At 41.6% G+C, this 20,323-nt stretch overlaps 1 protein-coding gene across 1 annotated transcript in view; it reads right to left on the bottom strand.

The window, feature by feature from the left end:
• Positions 1-20,323, bottom strand: part of faf1 (Fas (TNFRSF6) associated factor 1) — a 64,291-nt gene that overhangs the window by 31,335 nt on the left and 12,633 nt on the right. The window contains exons 7-12 of the mRNA XM_067597018.1: positions 14,374-14,479; positions 9,194-9,280; positions 771-866; positions 485-608; positions 308-371; positions 111-192 (exon numbers count right to left, since the gene is read on the bottom strand). Coding sequence (XP_067453119.1) covers positions 111-192; positions 308-371; positions 485-608; positions 771-866; positions 9,194-9,280; positions 14,374-14,479 — 559 coding nt within the window. The remainder of the gene's footprint in view (positions 1-110; positions 193-307; positions 372-484; positions 609-770; positions 867-9,193; positions 9,281-14,373; positions 14,480-20,323) is intronic.

Raw genomic sequence — 20,323 nt, 5'->3', positions numbered from 1 at the left:
GTTAGAAACACGATGGGACAAAGAAAAATATGACCTTGTTATCTAAAACAGTATCTCATTAAATTAAAAACCTTTCAATGAGGCTCCAAACAGTCAATCAGCTTACTTACATCTCTAGCTTTGCCATAGAAGGCCTCTTGAGACGCTGCCTCCAAAGACCCGATGAAGAACATTGGGTGGGTCTCTCCATACCTGCAGGACCATACAAACACACACAACAGTACATAAACACATTAACATTGTTACATGCTAACCGTCTGTGGTTTAAAGTTGAATTAAAAGAGGAAGCACTTGACACTTAGCTCACCTTGAGGAAAATTCGGCAGTAAAGTGCAGTAAGGCATCAGCTTCATTCTCGCAATTCTCTGGCACTGCACGGGGACAAAAATAATTATACAAACATTGGATGCATGCCACTAGCGTTCAATACAATCAATACAACAATCTATTTTACTGAATGGTTAAACCACTCCACAGTACATACTCATAGGTGATTTCCGACAGGTAGAGGAGCCCATTCCAAACATCTCTGAATCATCCACACCGAACTCTGATGCATCTTCGAAATCATCTCCCTCACTGTCGCTGATCATATGGACATCTGCACACTGTAAACATAAATTATTCATACATTTCCAGACTTATTTCGACAGATGTCATTAACAGAAGCATCTCCTTACCGTGTTTTATAAGTTAGCATGTATACACTCTACCCAGGGGGGAAAGTAATCAACAGCACAGAGAGTGTGTTTGTGTGTATGTGAAGATACCTCTTCCGTGGGCTCCTGGGCATTGGCTGGTGAGGACCTTCGACAAACACTGAGACGATGGCAAGGATAACTGATCCCAGAGACAGCTAGCGTCATCTAAAAACAGGAAACATAATAAAACGAGCAAAATTAAGTGTAATCTACTAAGCAAGGCCAACTAGTTAGTGACACCATATGTGATTATACAAATAAAAGACTGAACTCTAATCAGAACAAAACAAACCTCATCAGAGTACCTTCCCAAATACTTCAGTTAGGCTATTTAAGCTGTTCTAATATAGGCCGTCATATCATGAGATACTTTATGACTTTCAAACTAAATCTTCCTCATCTCTCTAATCAGGAGAGAACCATGATGAGGTTTCTGCACACCTGCAGAAGCTGTTAGCGTGGTGGTGGTTTATAGTAAGAGAACACCTGACTAATGAGCTCCCAAATCCAAAGCCAGGACTGAAAATGTCAGCGTTCAGCAGGGACTCATTACAGCTGGTGTCTCCAGGCTTAGACCCCAGGGACATCAACAATACGAGCAAGGTGGTTGCAGGATGCAGTGCGAAACCAAAGACACCTGCTTTTAAAAAGTTGTGTGCCTGATTTTAGATTGATTCCCATCATGTAACAATGTGGAGCATATATATAAAAACAAATCTAAATGTCAGTATTTCCTCAACATGATGGCACTTTTCTTAATTGCTGTCAACAGAGACCACTAAAAGCAGGACTGATAACAATCTAACAGTCCCTTATGGCCTGAACATACTGATAACATTATGCAACAATATATTCACTGACAAGCACTAATTGTAAAGAGCAAAGCAGAAAGCTCAGATGTAAATACTTTTCTGGGAGAGTGAACTTCTAAACAACAGTACTGAGGCAGGGCATGCAGGCCGGGTGTGATAAGAGGCAGAGGAGCTTCTCGTCCCCTGCAGAGGTCCTGTGATCTGCTCCATTGTCAGGTGCTAAGACACACAAAGAGCAGCTGGACATGGTTGAATCAGGAGACGATTACACGCAACGCCAATTGAGTCTGAAAAGGGCTACACGGACTGCAGGGAGTTTCTCTGTCTCTCATAAAATAGAGTGGGTCTTCATGCTGGCCTCAGCTTCTATAGCAGGAGAGAACAGTGTAACCACTAGACCTTGTCAGCAACATACACTTACTATTGAGTACTGCTGTGTACCAGGCACTGATAAGAACCAAAATACAGAGTATGTCTATTATACTCCATCTTTTCACACTACCTTATCTTTTCAATGTAAGTAAGTTAGCAACAGCTGACAGACAAAAATATTTGTATAAAAAACATTTGCACAGTTGTGACTGAGCTGAATGTATGACTAGGTGACACCATGTTCTATGCCCCACAAAATTATCAAGAGATCTTTTCCTAAACTAAGATAATGAACTCTCTGGTCCTCGCTGGTCCTCTGGAGAGGAGTGACCATTTCACAATTTATTACAGCCTGAAAAACTGAACGCTGACACTGAAACTGGTTATATTATTGACCACTGTGTCTTAAATTCTCACAAGCTCAGTAACGATGCAGCAGATATGAGAGACGCAGTGTCTCCCCTGACAGATCGAGAATGAATAATATCCTGCTGAGTTCCTATTCCTCCTCCGTGTTGTCTTAAGCAAAGATAACTGCTCAAAAAAAACAGTGGCTGGATTGACATGCAATGTTGAAACTACACAAACCAAGAACTACATTGCAATTAAAGGGACACGCCGACATTCAGAGTTGCCTGTAAGAGCGAGGGTAAGGTACCTAATACCTTACTCATTGTCAAGACTAAAAGTGTTAGGAATACAAATATGACTATTTATGTGTCAGTGAATTAAAACCTTCCCTATGAGGCCTCCAACAATCAATCACCCCGGACGCAGAGACAGACATGTACACACAAAAACGGAGAAACGGATTGTGTTTCTTTTGTATTACCAATTAGTAGCAAGTGTACTCGAGAAGTAAGTGTAAGTGTCACAGCAAGGACAGCTGAGTATCCCAGGAACACCTACGAAGAACACTTAACTGAATTGCCTAGTAGTTGCTCATGTAACTTAACTCTAATTAAGTTAGTACTGTGGGCCTGATTATTAGATCTTTGTGTTTTTCATATCTTTTCAGAAAAGTTACAAATGAATCTAACTACAAAAAATAAATATCATTCCCCAAGCAGTGAAAATAAAGCAAGTCAGCAATACTTTTGCTAAACCAAAAAACAAAAACAAAAACAAAAAAACAGAAAAGCTATGGCCATTAGAGACATGATGGGTGCCAAGCCTGAGAGGTGAATTAGCATGGTGTAAGAAAGTTGTAGTTATTGAGCCAGACAAAGACATAAAGGGTCTGAGCCTTAAGGATATGAAGGAATGGCCCCCAAGTCTATTCTGCCTATTCCCCAATCGAGTGGCAATCAAACGTGAGAATCTTAACAGCGGCTGCCGAGAGGATCCCCATAAACCCTTTACCCCCACTACTCACAATAAGAGGCTTTCGTCTGAGGGCCTAATAAGTGTATAAATAAAGTTGATCACTTCCCCTGTCAAAAACAGCCTGGAGGGTTTGAGCTGACATGGATGCAAGGAGGGGAGGTGAAAAGGAGAAAAAAATGAGTTGAGTGCCTCTCAATCCTCTTCCTCACTTTGACCCGATGGCTTCTCCTGATGTTGAGGTACACAAGTGCAGCTTGACGGCTCAGTGGTAAAACGTGGAAACAAGGCTGAAGCGCCGCAGGGCACGGGGGGTGGGGGGATGAGGTTAACCCCCCCAAATGACCCTCTCCCACATCTCCACACAAAGGAACTGGCTCCTCTTTTTTGGATTCTTTTAATTAACACTTGCATTGAGGCTCTAAGCATTCAGGGGCCGATACAGGGAAAGAATTTTCTCTCTCCCTTCCCCCCCTCCCCTCCTTTCCCTCTCCCCCTCAACCCTTTCTTCCCTTCTCTATCTCCCTTTCTCTCCCTTCATTCTTTCCGTGTTTCATTTTTTCTTTTCTAGTGTAGGGCAGTGTTTGGATTAGGTGTCTGGCTGTGAGTGTGAGATAATTACTACTGACAGCTGCACTGATGGCAACCACAACCACAGTTCCACCTTACTCCACTTTCTCTTTGATGGGACGAGAGAAGGAAGAGAGTGAGGGAACAGGGGGAGCGTGGCAAAAAGTGAGACAGAGAGGGGAAAGGAACTGGAGAGGGAGAGTATGGGAAATGGATGGGAAATAGTGCGCAATCTCCAAAAATAAAGACAAAAGAGAAAAAAAAAGACAGGCCAAGCGCATCCCAACCTTAACACCTGTCGGCCTCCTTGTTTCAAGCTCTTTTCTGCCTTGCTGAAGATAAGCATCTCTTGAGAAGTATCAGGGGTCCTGTACATTGTGTGTTGGCCTGACAATATGCGCACACACATACAAATGCAAGCTAGAGCTAGAGGCTAAGGTAGGCATAAATAAATGACTCTTGGATCAGTGGGATGCTTAAGAGAGTAGGTGTTGTGGGGTTATCTCTTACATCCAGCATGGTGTTGTGCATCTAATATTCTACATACATACTAAAAGGCAACCAAACAAAGAAGGAGCGTCCTCCTAGTCAAACAAAGACAAAAAAATGCTTGAGTTTGGAACTTCACAGAAAGAAAAACGAACAGAGCTGGAAGAGATAGAAAATGAATCAGACAGACTAACTTGGTGCTGAATGTCACCTGAAGACAGCCAATCGCACAAGGGAGGGGGGCTCTGCCTGAGCTTACTGCTGAGCCATGTTGCTATGGAAACCACCAGGCCCCCCTCAATAAACCCTTGGCTTCATAGGCCCCTATCAGGTAGAGGAGGATTCCATTAATGCCGGCTGGGAAACGGAGGGAGGTGCTGGCCTACAAGGCAAGGCACCTCTGCGGCTCTGCAGCATTAATACATTAGCAAACACCATGAAACACTGCATAAATGTCAGCAATTACAGGCTAGAAGGAAGGATGTGTGGCAGTGGGGGTTGAAATGATGAGGGGATGTAATAAGGATGTCCCACTGCCCTGTCAATCACTCCTACAGGTGTGGAGGAAGGACTGCCAATCAAAACAACTCAAATGAGATGGGGCCTGTCTAGGAAGTCTCCACGCTGTATTGTTTAGGCGAAGGAGTAGAAAAGGAGAAGGGAGATGTAGGAGGCAGGGGAAGAGGCTCAATCAGCGTATTTCAAACAACACAGGACGTTAACGTCCCATTGGCCTCTCAAATCAACTGTTGCCAAGACCTCTGTCGTAATCTTCAGCACTGTTCAGATTGGCTTTGCCAAAGCCACAAGACTCCGGATGATTTTGAAGGCAGAGCTAGAGGTAGAGGTAGTATTTATTTTACTCTACTTGGAGTAAAACAAATTCCACCAAGTTTTAACTGTAGAAAAGTCCAACAAGTGTACTTTTCTCTGACTGAAGACTATTCCAGTGCTATCTAGACAAACAAACGTTAAAATAAACTGATATTATGAAGACTTTAAAAATGTGCAACATAGATACATTATTTCTGTGGTTTATGTTTTACAGGGTTTATATAATCTACGTAAACACTAAGAAATCTTCAAATCACTACTTGAACCGGGTCATCACCTTCTGCCTGCTAGAAATGAGCATCACCTCCCGTTGCTACTACTTCAACTACACTTCCTTTTGCATTCAACTTCCTTCGTGTAACACCACATACAATAACACAGTGCACTGAATAAACTGATCTGTTGTTCAGTGTTACTTGAGTATTATCCTTCCTGCTCCAATTTCTACTTTCCGCATGGCCTTGAATAATTCAGAGCACAATAAACAATGACACACATTGAGTGGACACTATCAGGGAGGGTGACGCAACACATAAATACTAGTTTCTCTGAAAGGTGAGAATTTCTTTCCAACAAACTAATTTTCTACACTCCAACAATACATGGCATGATTTAACAAACAATGCCACAATTCAAATATCTCTTTCTCACAAGGTAATAGATATTCTGAACGAGGTGATCAATTAGAAGAACTATAATAAAATTATATGTGCTCCTTGTACCTGCAAAAAATGGTGGTAAAACACCTGTGACGATGTGTTGCAGCTAGTCAGCAACTACAGCAACCAACCAGGTCTGAGACTTTAACAAGTAACTCAAACTAAACTGCTACAGCAGCCGTGCTAGAGGCAACAACACTGTTATTGTCACAGTAAGTGCTTGGTATTATTTTAAAAAACTGCGAATACAGTACTGGAGTTTCCATACCAACACCAAAACGATACTCTCTTCGACAAAGAAATTTTACTTTTCTAATCAGATCAAATGTCCCAAAATTCTTAAACACTGAATCAGCGTTTAAGAATCAAACATTACCTTAATAAAATACAGATGATAACAATTAACAAATTATTTAAAATCAGGAAATATCTGACCTGAAAAACTAACAATTTGACCAAGCATTCAAAGCCAGTTTTCAGGACTTAAACAATATTAAAAATTTGATGCTACAGACACAGCTCAGTTGGTACTCAAAAAGTATTGAGGTTCGATTCTCAGCCCTAGACATAGTGTGTACTATTGGACATGCACATTTGCAAACACACAAATGCAAATACGCACACACAACACACACAAATGTAAATGCAAGCAGGCAAACAAAGTAATATCACACACTTAAAGGGGAAGCAGAGTTAAGTAGTAATCGATTCCACTGCAAGCGGGCTAGTGTGCAGAGCTAAACGTAATCTGGGGCCTCTGGCTGCCATATTTATTGGCCCAAACCCCAGGAGATGAGACTGGGCTAATGAGCTAGACACTAACACTGGCTCCCTATCCGCCTGCTAGGCCAGCCAAGTCGTGGGCTTTCTCTGTTAATACCTTCAGACGTTTCAATAAGAGGGCTGTGGCTAGAACAGAGGCCATTATTACACTTCTGTCTCTGTGCTTTTTAATATCTCCTCATCCAGGAAACACAGACGCTGCAGATGTGTGTTAGCCAGGTGCCGCCTGGGCCTATGATGCCACAATGAGCTGCAATCTATTCATGATCCCTGGCCATCATATCCACAGTAACCTAGGGGGACCAGCTTAGGGTCACTGATAACCAGTCCACAGATAACAAAATAAATATATAAATAATATAAATATAAACAATTAAAGATAAAAAATGAATTATTTTCCTTTAATTTTACCTCTCTTACATTGGATATGACATTGACAATGGCGGAGTTTTCTCAGCAATGTAACTTACTGAGTAAGCATGCTATGCTGGTTTATCTCAGTTAGGTCACCTTATACTCATACATAGTTTTTCTATAGAAATACATCAAAATGCTTCTATTCATTTAAAAATGTGCAAAATCAATGTATTTATTTCATGAATTCAAAACCATTATTTTCATACGCTAAACACACAGAGTGTATGCAATAGATTTTTGAAATATGCATGTCTGACAGTGACTGGATTTATTTTTAGCTTGTACAAATCATGTTTTCTTTTTGAGTGAGGAAAATGGGGATATTTTATGCTTTTATTAGACAGTAATAGTAAAGAGACGATGGTAAACAAGAGAGAGAGATGGAACAAAGGTTGCCAGCCAGACCCGAACCGGGGACATTGCAGATCATGGTCAGCATCTTGACCCACTAGCTACAGGGGTCTTCCTTAAATAATTTATATGAGACAAAATTATTTTCAATTATAAAGAAATATAATTTTGAAGCTAAATAAATGTTTAAATATTTTACTAAAGCCAAAGTAGACGTAATTTCAAGGAAGGTAATTGAATAGAAAGGTTTTAATTGCTCCAACAACATTCCTATAGTGCTTCATTTTTGTTCTCTTTGTCTGACATTTATTTCTGCATGATTGGAACATGTATAAGGTATTCAAGTAAGGGATACTTGTTTGTCAAGTGTTGTGTATTCCAAAATACACAAAAATACTTCTAATCACTTTGATAATTTAAAAAAAAAAAACTGAAACATTTCCTTTTCTTTTGCAAATCCATAGTCAAATCTACGGCAGCAGACCCACATCCTGAACAGAAACTAAAAACATCTTCGAGTAGCTCTTTTCTTTGTTAGTGTGAACAGTAAAGTAGTAACAGCAAACTGCATGTCGCGGTTGCAAACTGGACAAGTAAACCATTTGGTGCCATAATACATAAGGACTTTCACTTAGAACTGAGGTCAGTCATTGCGCTACATGTCCACAATATGCTTTCAGATTTTAACAAAGATTTGTATTTCTGTTGTAATCCCAGGCTGTTTACTGATCACATAACTGGATGTCTCCAAGGATAATGCTAACAATGATAAACCAATGATAAAGGATCATAGCAGTATGGCATGTTTGGTGGTCACAGGCTTTACAATTGCTTGGTCTGAGCTGTAATGGAACAAAAATAAAGCAAACAATCTCCCGTAGTGAAAGGATGCATAACCCTTTGTCCTCTGACCTTTTAAGCACATTAATGGGTGCAATGTATTTGCTTTCACTGTTAATATTAAAAGCTTTACTTTGGGTCATAAAAACAGGTGTAGTTATTGTTCCTTCGCCTAAGAGTTTTTGAAACAAGAATAATGGGTGACACATAGAGCAGACTGTATCCTCTGAAATACTGCATATAAAGAACAGGTTACCATTATTACCCACAAATCTGCACTGCCACTTAAAACATAGATAGATATGAAGTCTAATTGCTACTGTAGAGCCAGTTCTGGCATATATAATTACAATTGAAAAAAAAAAAGAAAGTCAATACCAATACTTCAAATCAAACAACAATCACATAGATCTAAAAGGAAAACGTTAGCTAGGGGTTAACACAAGAATGTGTGCGCAACAGCTCCACAATGTAGCATGATAAACCATCCCATACAATTAGCATGGGAACACATATGCTGTCAAAGACGGGGTGAGACAAAAGGGGTCAGAGGTTCCTCGAGGTTCTGTATGAGGGCCGCTTCTGATCAGCTTGACTGTGTGCAGGGTGAATGGCTGGGAAGAGCGACCCTGGGACGGGAGAGGTCAGCGGGACTCAATGATGTGAGCTTTAATGTCCACAGATAGAGGACACAGGATGGGAGCCGTCTTTGACATCTTAATTAGCTTCAACATCTTACTCGCATGCTTCTGACAGATGGTTTTGGCATGGATTACAGACTGTAGAACAGTTTCCAATTTGGAAGTATTAAAATAATGTAAATCAATAATCTGTAACTCAGGGACTTTAATTTGTGGCGGACGTTTAATTGTCATTATGGCCGCTGTTTTTGATCCAAGAACCAGTGAGGGAAAGGCAGCATTTACTGTGCACAATAAAGTGAAGACAGATGCTGAAATTTCTCTGGTAGAACTATTATAGTATGTCCGTCCGTGTTATTTTGATAATGTTTGTGTGTGTGATGTGTGTGCGTGCTTCTTACAGAGTCATCAGATGCTGACGCAGGCCATCCCTCCCACTGTTGATGCCGGACTGGGATGTTGGTCAAGTCTGAAATGTTCCTCTTCACCTGCAAACATAAAGAGAAGATACAATTATTACTGTATATAAAAAGTACATATATCACAATAACACTATTGGTTTGAAAAGGTAAAATAAAAAACAATTATAAAACACACAACAATAAAAAACAAACAGTGACTCTCCACAAAGATCTTTCATCTCTCTCAGTACCATCCTGTCATTATTAAGTAATATGAAACTGGAAAATATTCGCATACTACTAATCTAACAGTAAATACAGTGGTATACGTATTATAGTAAAGGCTACATCAAAATAACCCGCGTTCAGCATGAGGGAAAACTAGGATGGAGGTAGAGAATGAAGGAGGAGATGAGCCAAAAGAAGGGAGAGAGAAGAAAAAAAATTACAAAAAGACAGCCAGTGTTATCAGCATTCTTCAGATGCCACAGCTAATGCCCAGCAACAACAGCCCCACGCTCTGAAATGAACAGTATTTCTCTTCTCCCATTCATGCGCGGACGCTGTATCTGCATCACTTAATAACATTCCGTGCTTTTAAACAGTTAGCAGCCAGCAGCGCCTGTCCCGCCGAGCGCCGTATCACACCGTCCAGTGGGTTGTTGGTTTAAAGCCCTAACGCCAGCCTGATGTGCGCCAGCCGAAGGTGATCAAAGCCCGTCGGCGTCTGAGTGCTGGCGGCCGTGGATTCTAGTGCATTTGTTCGGCAGAATTCTGGCCTTCAGGCCCGCAGGGCTGGACACTGATGCTGAGAAAACTGTCTATTGTGGGGCAAAGATCCCTCCACACACGGGTCAAATCCTGTCTTTGTAAAAAGCACTGAGGAGAGATGGATCCTTGAGCATATGAGGGGCTGCTGGTCATGGACGTGGAAACTTAAAGAACGCTACAAACACAAAGTCAAAGCCAATGTCAGGCAAAGCAGGAAAGCAGCTGCAAAACACTGAACTATGAAGACTGCGGGGGCGGACTCTGCTTGGATGCTTGCACCTTAATACTCTGATATTCCTGCACTTTGCATCTGTATATGTACTTTTGTGTGTGTGAGTGTGTGTGAGAAGACAAAGACATGATGGGCTGCTTGCTGCTTGCAGAAATGACAACATTCAAATCTTAATTTATCCATTCATCAAGACAATAGTAAATATTCTATCCAAGTTATCAATCTCTCCCTGAAATCATTTTTTTATTTGTGCTGGGCCTGGCACAGCAGAGCAATTCGCAGTACAAACAAGCGGAGAAAAAAATAAAAGCACAATAATAAATGAGTGGCACAGTCCATCCTTTGTCTTTCTATCGTAAATCCCACACCATACTGCTCAGTGCCTATCCTTATGATGAGAAGCTATGGCCAGGATAGCGGGCTGGGGTCAGAGCGGGTGGCCAGTGTTATTACAGAGTGTAATATCTATGTTTGACCAGCCGGACTACAGGGATTTGACTGACCGGCTGGCCGACCGATGAATAGAGGGGAAAAGGGAGGAAAGGAGAGGCATAAACACTAGTAATGAAGAGGCTGCAGTCAGAGGTTAAAGCAGCATCAGAGAAACAACAAACTAACGCCCACCACTGAGAGAGTGAGGGTGAGAGGTGGAGAAGGAGGAGAGTGGAGGGAGACAATGAAAGGCACCTGGCAGACGACAACCTGATCTCACCACAGAAAGAAAACACAGCTACAAAGCAGGCCTGCCCACCTGAAAACACACCGCCAGAATCTGCATTTAGTCATTCACATCAGCCCTTTATGACCATATTCAAAACACAACACGATTACCAGACTCTGCATACAACCATACCAACAAAAAACAAAGTGATTTAGACTATATAGCAGCCTGACAACGGGGTGACACAACGCCTTGCCCTAGCTTCTCTAGGTAGCTGAAGTTTTTGTTGCAGCACTCAGTTAGAAAGCTTCAGCCACAGCAGCCATCATATGAGAGCAATACTGTCTAATGCTGCCCCCTGTCTGCCACCACAGTCATCTCACTGTTAAGTTAGACTGCAACAAATTAAAATGTTTGTATTTATTTTGTGACTTGAGTGACAAATTTTACATGGAAAATTCCTACTTACAATTACCAGCTAAAACTTGCTTGACCTAAAACAATGGAGTGTAATTAAATGTCGTTATATGACACTGGGCTGCACTGCTTAATGAAATATAGTTAACATGAGGCTCATGATAAGTATCCATCGATCTGCCATGTACATACAAGAAGCTAAAATGTAAAGGAAATGTCTTTAACAGAACAGGACTTCAATCAAAGTCTTAATAGCAAATACAGTGCTGCTGATGTGTGTGTTGCTGTTCATGCTGAGTTGAGGCAGGGGTGTACGAGCCAGCTATGCACAACGTTAGCGGGACTGGCTGTGGCGCTGAGCTGCTGGGCAATACGCCTCACGGCAAAATTAATGATCCAATCATTGTAAATGCCAATTGCCTATAATCCCTGGCTGGAAGCAAATCAAAGAGAAGGAAAGGTTTCCGTTAAACAGTCACAAGCTCTCTCTCGCTCTCTTTCTTCATCTCCCCAAGGCACCAGATGCCTTTCTTTCATTCCCTTTTCTATCCAACCTTCCTTTTCTCAGCTCTGTAGCCCTGTCTGCATTTGGTTCCTATATGTCTCCCAGCTGCGGAGCAGGGATGGGGGCCCAGGCCCAGCCCCGGGGGGCAGTAGAGGAGGGAAATCCCCAGGACAACTGGTCTGGTCACGGACAACTCAGGGCCCAGCAGCCATCCCTATTCTACCCTCTACTTCCCTGGCAAACATTTGCTCTCCAGCTTAGCTCACAAGCTAGCCAGCAACTTACCCCCACACTCTTGTCTGGTAATGCCAATCAGAGTCTACACAGCCCTGTGCTCTAGAGATGGAGAAGAAAGAAGGTAGAGAAGGGACACTGAGACAGAGAGACGGAGAATGAAGGAATAGAAAGGGAGGGGCAAGGGCAGTTCCCTGAGAGCCACAAGGCAAAGCCAGAGCCTTTGGCAAAGACAAACACGAAGACAGGACTCTATCCCTATTGATATGCACAAGCAGGGACCATCAGCTAGTTTTCAGCTAAGACAAAAGGGAGAATGGGGAGAGAAAGGTGCTCTGTAGTGGAGTCCATATGTGTCTGTGAGTGGACACAGTATGAGCAGAAAGGGGAGTCAGGCTGGCTGAATGTGGTGTTACTTCTTTGTTGCATTCTCAAGTCTTCTTATGACAGAAAAACACTCCCCCTCTTGTTTCTGTCTTTTATTATTGTTTTCATCTCAAGACTTCACAATCTAACTCCTCGTCTTTACTGCGAGCATCAAAAAATTACTTCAAAGCAACATGACTGAGGACACGTACTACTATTTGCTTGCTTCAACAGATTGTACTTGCACCTGTAGCTCATCATACTAGCTGCTGAACCTTATGAATCAGTCCCGACATGGTGTGTACACATGGTTTAAGAACATATAATTTTCTAACACATTACAGTAATTAAAAAAGGAAAGAAGTCTGTTCCCCAGCTAAAGAGTTAATATATAAAGAGCATGGTCAACATGGGGCCAACAGAGTCCAGATCTATGCAGGTTAAAGTTCTGGGCCTCATTTTCACTGCAGGGGGCCTTGAGATGCCTAAAGACAAGCATGCGTAAGGAAAAGACCGCGACATGGAGGCCTGTTTAAGCCCACATTGTCCCTTCTCTCTCCCCTATGGCCTCTTACAGCACCCCCACCAAGCCGACAGTCCTTTGCCTCCTTTCTGTGACCATGGTTCCCCCCTCCCACACCACAGGGACCCCTCCCCTGTGTTTGTAATCCCAGCAGAAACACTTAAGGTTCACAGTGGGTGCTCATCAAAACCATCTGCCTGAGAAGAGAGTGAGAGAGAGAAAGAGAGAGAGATGACGGAGGGAGGAGAAAAAGGAAAAGAGCGAAGTAGGAGAGGGCCAGAAAACCAGGGAGGCAAGCTGCCTCCTCCAGTTCAGATGTTGGTTGTACTAATCTGTTCAATTAGCACCATTACAAGCTCTGCTAGTAGCCTGATTATTATTAGTGTAATCTTCACCCTCACTGAGGAGCCAGATCTGAGCCGCAGTGAGCAAAAAAACATAAGAAAGGAGGAACACCTTTCAATGCTGCCTGAGAATAAATGAGAGAAAGAGATGTCGTGTAAGAAAACACAAAACTGTCAAATAAGAAGTACAAATGATGTACAGTCACCACAGGAAGTAATTCAACTATATTTCCAATCCCAGATATTAAGTGTAAATAATGACAACTTGATTAATCTGTAAGATCATGAGTCAGACTCCTCTATCGTACCAGATCTGTCTTTGTGGAGTATATTTCCCCTCACCTGTAACAGCAGGCTACCCACTGTGAATAATAAATGACACCTGCTCAGGTCTCCCTCCGCATGGGGGGTTAGCGTAGGACAGTACAGGGCAGTAATATGTGTATGTGTGCGTGTGTGTGTCTCACGGGTCCAAACATTGACACAGACACACACACAAACCCACTTATCTACACAGGCAAGCAAGCACACACTCTCTACGTGGTCTTCAACATTTAATCCATTTGCAGCTGCGATAGTAATAAACGATGGACAGAGAGGTGTACTGTCTTCACACTGGGTCCGGTATGAGTAATTATAAATATTTCATTGGCTGCCAAATCCACTGTTTAGTTTCAGATGAAGAAAATGAATAGACTCTTTCCATTGCTCCTGCATGCCTAGCCTAGATCAAACAGTGTTCAGTCATTTAAACCACCTCCTTGACTGCAGAGACTGTTGAGAGAGAGACATAGAAAGTCGCAGCGTAGGGGGAGTGGGGAGAAAAAGAGGGGGTCATACCAGACCGCAGCTGTGAGAGTAATTATGTGCTCGGAAATGTGATTATTTGTGATGAATAATGACTCGATGGCGGAGATAGACTAGCAATGAGACTGGCAATGTTTGGCAAATGGAATGAGAGTTGTGTTATGGGAACCAAAGAATCAGGTACAATAATATTATGTATGTGAGAGTCCATGGGTGAGTTTTTGTGTTTGTGTCTGTGCATATAAAGTGACTTTCTGATTCCCTGTATGGACTATGTTTGTTTGTGTTTGTGTGTGTGTGCGTGCATGCTTTAATCATACCTCCTGTATGGTTCTGGTGCCGGGGAAGTTGAGGCTGTAGTCCCTCTGGGCCTCATGGTGACTGATGACCAGCAGAAAGTTCTGGTTTAGTGACTCTGGAAGAGCACTAAACAAAGAGAGGAAAACAGCTATAACATTGGAAAAACAAGGATGAACACAGTAAATGAAATTAAAAAATGTGATTCACATATACAAGAAGAGAGACAAAATAATGACATATAGAAAGAAAAGAAGGGGGGCAAAGAAAAACAAACATTATCACTAAGAGTGACTGAGTCAAGTAAAAGGGCACGCTGAAACTTGTCAACTAATGGTAGCCTGCTGGCCCAGAGGGAGGTGGGTGCCTCCTCTGGGGGCTAGTCGCCCACTTCACTGGTTATGTCTTAACAAGCCTGGCCAGAGCGCCACTCATCACAGCAGGCTAGCACAGCTATGACCACCTGCACAGTAACAGCATGGAGTCCATCAATGTGTTTTCGTCGCTAACAAACCTAGCTGCTATTGTGAAATAAACCCAGGAGAGCCTTCAGCACCTTCCTAATGACGAGCCCTAAAGATGCCTTAAAAACAAGATTGTACTTTAGACATACAGTAGCACAAACTGACCACATCTGCAAAGTTTGATAGGGTTAGTTTTTGGCCTTTCGAAAATCTTTTGTTTTGTTCCAGAGTGCAGAAAATGCTGCAAGTGATGGACCAACCTTGAGTCTACTTTTATTCTCGAGCCAAAAAAACTAATACTAAACAGTTATTATTGTGCATCATGATACACTACTCTTCAGCAGATGTTGCTGGATTACTGTTGTATTTAGCTACTTCACCTTCTCTGTCTGTCTCACAAAACATGACGTGAACATTTCATATCAGTTCATATCAATTATAAACTACTGTAAGCTGTGCCAGAGATGTTGTTGAATACTATCTCTATCTGTATCAGTTTTAATATGGTGAAACCTTCTACCATATTAATCCATAATAAAACATAGAAGCAAAGAGATAAGACTGACAAAATCTGTTCATACATAATGAAGAGAAACTGAATGAAGAAATTAGTCATTTTTACAGAAGTATTGCTGATGAAACGAACATGATATACCATTATATCTCACCTCCAACTGAGAGAATAATTGGACCACGAAATAAATTATTTTCTATCATAACCTATTTCCTATTTTTTTCCTCTAAGCAAGACCACTGGTGGGCCAAAAAGACAGACACAAGTTGTTTACAGGTAACCACTGGTCCAAGATGGCAACGGTCTCACATGTACGTATTTTATCATGAGCAGTGACCTGGTAGTGGAGACACAGGTCCAAGAGGACCTGAAGGAGCAGAGTTTACGGCTTGGCACCATGGCTCGCTCAGTGGCTGACAGCAGTGACAGAGATGCTGCGAGCGGTGCAAAAGCAGACACTTTGTGTGTTTCACGTAGAGAGGAGGAGGTGGGGGAATCAACTTTTGGAAGCTTCATTTACAATAAGCTGTGAGGTTAAGTAGCGTTTTGAGCAAACGCTGGGTCTGTGAGGCTGAATATCAATGGGAGGCTTAAGGGCCGAAGCAGGCACTTAATCAGGGCTCAGAACCCAAGGAGAGGAGGAAGAGTTGAGAGAAAGAGAGGGATGGGGGAATTAATATGTAGCACACACATTAATAATGCAATCACACCCTTAATCTGCACAGATCTGGACGAGCTTATGTTAACAGAAGCTCAAATTTACTGTAATGACATCATATTTACATTGACTAAAACTACGAAATCAATATGTAAATGTAATGTTTGTTGTAGCTAACTGGGGAAGATTGGAAATGTGTGGAGTGGGAAGGATGGATGCATATGTAATAGGGCTGAGCAGAAGGATGAGAGAGAGAGTATGTGTGTTCGAGAGCGAGAGTGAGTGAGAAAGAGAGAGAGAGAGGGAGAGAGGGAGAGAGAGGAGAAATGGAAGGGGTAGGGACACATAAATAAGGATCTAGCTAATATCATGATTATGTTTGGACACAATCCCGAGCTACTGCTGGCAGGCAACTAGCCTCCTAAATAGACAGAGATTGAGGGTAAACTGAGTGGAAGTGTTACTCTGTCCTTCCAAGCAAAGAAGGAACATCTTATCAGCCGCTTATGGCAGACCGACGAGCCATTTGGTGTGTGTGTTGGTGGAGTTCTGTTCAAGATTTACTTTGAAAAACCACATCACTCATTGTGTTCTATAGTACAAATATAGCCACTCAAAATATCAAATGCATTCAGAGGGGAAAAGAACTGCCGTTCATGATGAGTCATTGTCTTGTAATTTCCCATCTGTCTGAAGAGGCCGGCTGCTCCATATATAAACAGAACACCCATGTTTCAAGAATAATATCCCTGTGTCTCGACTGCTTTCACCACTGATGTTTTCAAAGCTGCTGTCTTCTGATAGAAGCAGGCCCCTCAAGCAGTACGGGGTTGAAATGTGGATGTCTCAGTGTTTGCTTCTGCCTTCAGAGGTCTCCTTCTCACTCAACACACACACTCTGTGACATCTAGGTCAGCCTGCAACATCTCTGGAGGTACTTGACATGGCATAAGGGTGCCGGGAGGAAAATGTCATTTAACTTTATGGACAGGGAAAATGGAGCGTTTTGCAGGGGAGAAGAGCAGTCTAAACAGATTGGTTTCACTCTGAGATAAGCCAATCGCCTAAGCTGCGAGTCCCCACGGCACAGAGCAGACTCTAGACCTTATTAAACTAGCACTGCCAGACACACACACACACACACACACACACACACACACAATGTGACATGTGCCTGCAAAACACAAATACCCATACACACACGTCCTACCTAACCTCTCGTACACTCAAACATAGTCACTAACCTACAGTGTGTGTTTCAAATTAGGGACACACATAAAAACACTGACTAGGAGAGTACATGCTGACTGACCATCCTGCCTCTAATACGCACAGAGGAGGCCATGAAGCTCACACAAGGTCTTCTTACCTCCTCCACATTCTGCATCCACAACATAGCAGAAGAATATGAAACCGCTCAGGCTCTGCTCTGTTTTGGTCTGCCATCTTGTCCCAATCAGCATGCTAACTGTTAGATACTTTCCATCACGGCTTTAGCCAGCTAGCTAGCTGTCTCCCTAAAGCATCTGTGTATCTGCTACTGGATAGCTAACACACAAAGGGAGAGGTGGGAAGCCGCAATAAAAACACACAGAACCTAATGAATCATTTTTGCAATTTAAAATTTCTTTCAGAGTTCAAATTAAAATAACCTTTCATTGGCAAACACGCTTCCTGAGAGCTGGAGCGGAGAATAAACGAGGAAGGAAACAGGCTCCATTGAAATATTCATCAGGCCTTCATCATTTATGCAGGAGATTAGCTCCTCCTCAACACCCTCTTGTATTCACAGGCAAGTCATCAACATGGCCACAGAGAAAAACCTTCTTTAGACCAGGCTTTACCACTGCAGTGCTGACCGCACATCATATCGCTAACTAAATAACTACCTGAGATGGATTGGTGCTCAAAGGAAAATCTCCCAAAGCCTCAAGATTTATTTCTAATCAAACAAGACAACTAAGAGGAGTTTACTCAGCGGGATCATAATGACAGTGCAGCACTATTTAATCAGTCCGTTTGGTTTAGGTGTGTGTACTGCATGAGACAAGCTCTACAAATTGCCAGGGATATTACCATTATGGGACATTTGCATTTTTAGTCAGCAACAATTCGGAGTAAATAAATATTGTGAAATTACATTTGGATGGATAACTGTCTTTTCAGACTACAACAACACACTAACAAATGTACTTCAAAAACGGGGAAAGTTTCAGTAACCTAATTCATTAACGTCATTCAAAATATACAATTAAAGATAATCGTTTCACCAGTGAATGATGGTTAAGTTCTTGGACAATAGCCACAACACAACCTTTAGTCATGTCGTGGCTACTAACGGAGTGATAACAATACATACACATTCTTACCCTTCTAGATGTTTATCTGTTTCATAACATAATACAGAATTACCATCACATTCCTATGGTGACATTTCACTCAGAGATACTAAACCACAGTCTGCAAATGTGGTTCTGTAACTGCACTGTTAAATAAAAGTATATTATGTACAATTAAACAGAGACTGTCATAAAGCAACTTTATCTCTCTGTGAGTTAATCATGTCATGCAGTACAGTCTGTTTTAGTGTCTCTTTTGATTCTGCCACAAACACACCTGGTGTAAAGTTTGTTTAATGATTTACTTTGTTTCTAACACAAAAATCGTCTGTGCACTACTGGTTGGATAATGCAACCCACATAATGGGGCCTTCTGATGGTGAGAAAAACAAATTTCTCATGCTAGCTAGCTGAATCATATTGTGTCTTGTGAAATAGCGGAAGAGATAAACAGATAGCTTAGAAGAAAATGAGATAAATGTTAGCACTTTAGCCTTTGCAGTGCTGCAGTGTTTTTGTTTCACATGCATGTCCAGTTGCATTGGCCAAATTTAAAAGGCAGGGCACCACAACCAGTCTTTTGGAGATACAGTGTGTCTTAAATTGTATACTCAAGTAAAGAGTTCTTTGCAGTTTTCCTTAAAATTTGATGATGTGCCTCCAAAATAATAAAGAAGAAATTTGATTTTGTTTTACATAAGGACACAATAGAAAGAAACTGTGTATGTGTGACAGACTCTGCGTTGAGCAATACTAAACTCAGAGTGGGAAAGAGTTAAAATACTGTACATGTAAGACACAAAAGAACAATGAAGTAACTGTTTTCTGGCAGGAAGCATACAGCTGTATGACAATAACTGTAACAAATTAACAATTTTATTAAGCAAGATCATTTGATTTATCATGTTTGCAATAACTGCTGTAGTAGGTAGTGATAGCAGATCAGACAAGTTCACTTAACCATAAAACATTAGTATCTCGAGTTGGTATGGCGGTGATAAAGTGTGCTTCCCTACCAGCAAACTTTAGGTTGAGCTTTGTCTACTGCAACAAATTTGCACACGCCACACACAAATTGTGTGTACTGTGGATATATGGTGTGACCAGTTTATTTTTACTGCAAGCTAACAGCTTGTCTGGTCCCACTACAGGTGGCTGCTCCCCCCTACTCTGTGATCTGTCACCTATCCTCTCCCAGTATGACAGCAGGGTCACCGTACACACACTCATTTATACACAAATGCATATGCATACACACAGAAGCCCACCCACTCCATTCAAACCCAACTGTCCTCCACCAAAATAGCTGACACAGAATAATGAGCTCCTGACACCCAAAATGATATCGATAACACTTTGAGAAATGGCAACGGTGCTGCTAAAAAGACACAGCAGTTAGTGGGGGAGTGAGAAGATGAGGAGAAGCAGAGGAGAGAGAGTGAGGGAGGGAAGACTGAGGGGATGAGGGCCATTAGCTGCCAACACAATATAACTACCACTTAGCCTAACTAGCAGGCAAAGTGGCAAACTGCCAAATGACTTCTTTTACAAGCGTTCTGGTGACATGTGGATGCTTGCTTGGCTGCTATCATGAGGAAATGTGGGGGAGAGCTACAGTACAATTTTTATTTTCAATCCACTGTCAACATAACAAACCAGGGCCATTTCTCTGGCAAATAAAGACCATGTATGCGAAAAGAGGAGAACAACTGAAATTAGTCAGAAGATCTATAACCATGATCCTATCTTTTTTATATATATATATATATATATATATATATATATATATATATATATATATATATATATATATATATATATATATATATATATATATATATATATATATATATATATATATATATATATAACAAGGTCAATTTTATTAAACTTAAACAATTCAGAGAGATACAGTGAAACTGGCAGTCACAGGATGTACTTCACAGCTCTCCAAAACAGAAGTAGATTTTAAAAAATGTCTAATTAGATGCTTGTTTT

Source organism: Thunnus thynnus, chromosome 8 (genome assembly GCF_963924715.1).
Source record: "Thunnus thynnus chromosome 8, fThuThy2.1, whole genome shotgun sequence".
NCBI lineage: Eukaryota > Metazoa > Chordata > Actinopteri > Scombriformes > Scombridae > Thunnus > Thunnus thynnus.
The sequence above is the reverse complement of the archived record's forward strand: the minus strand, read 5'-3'. Positions and strand labels throughout refer to the sequence as shown.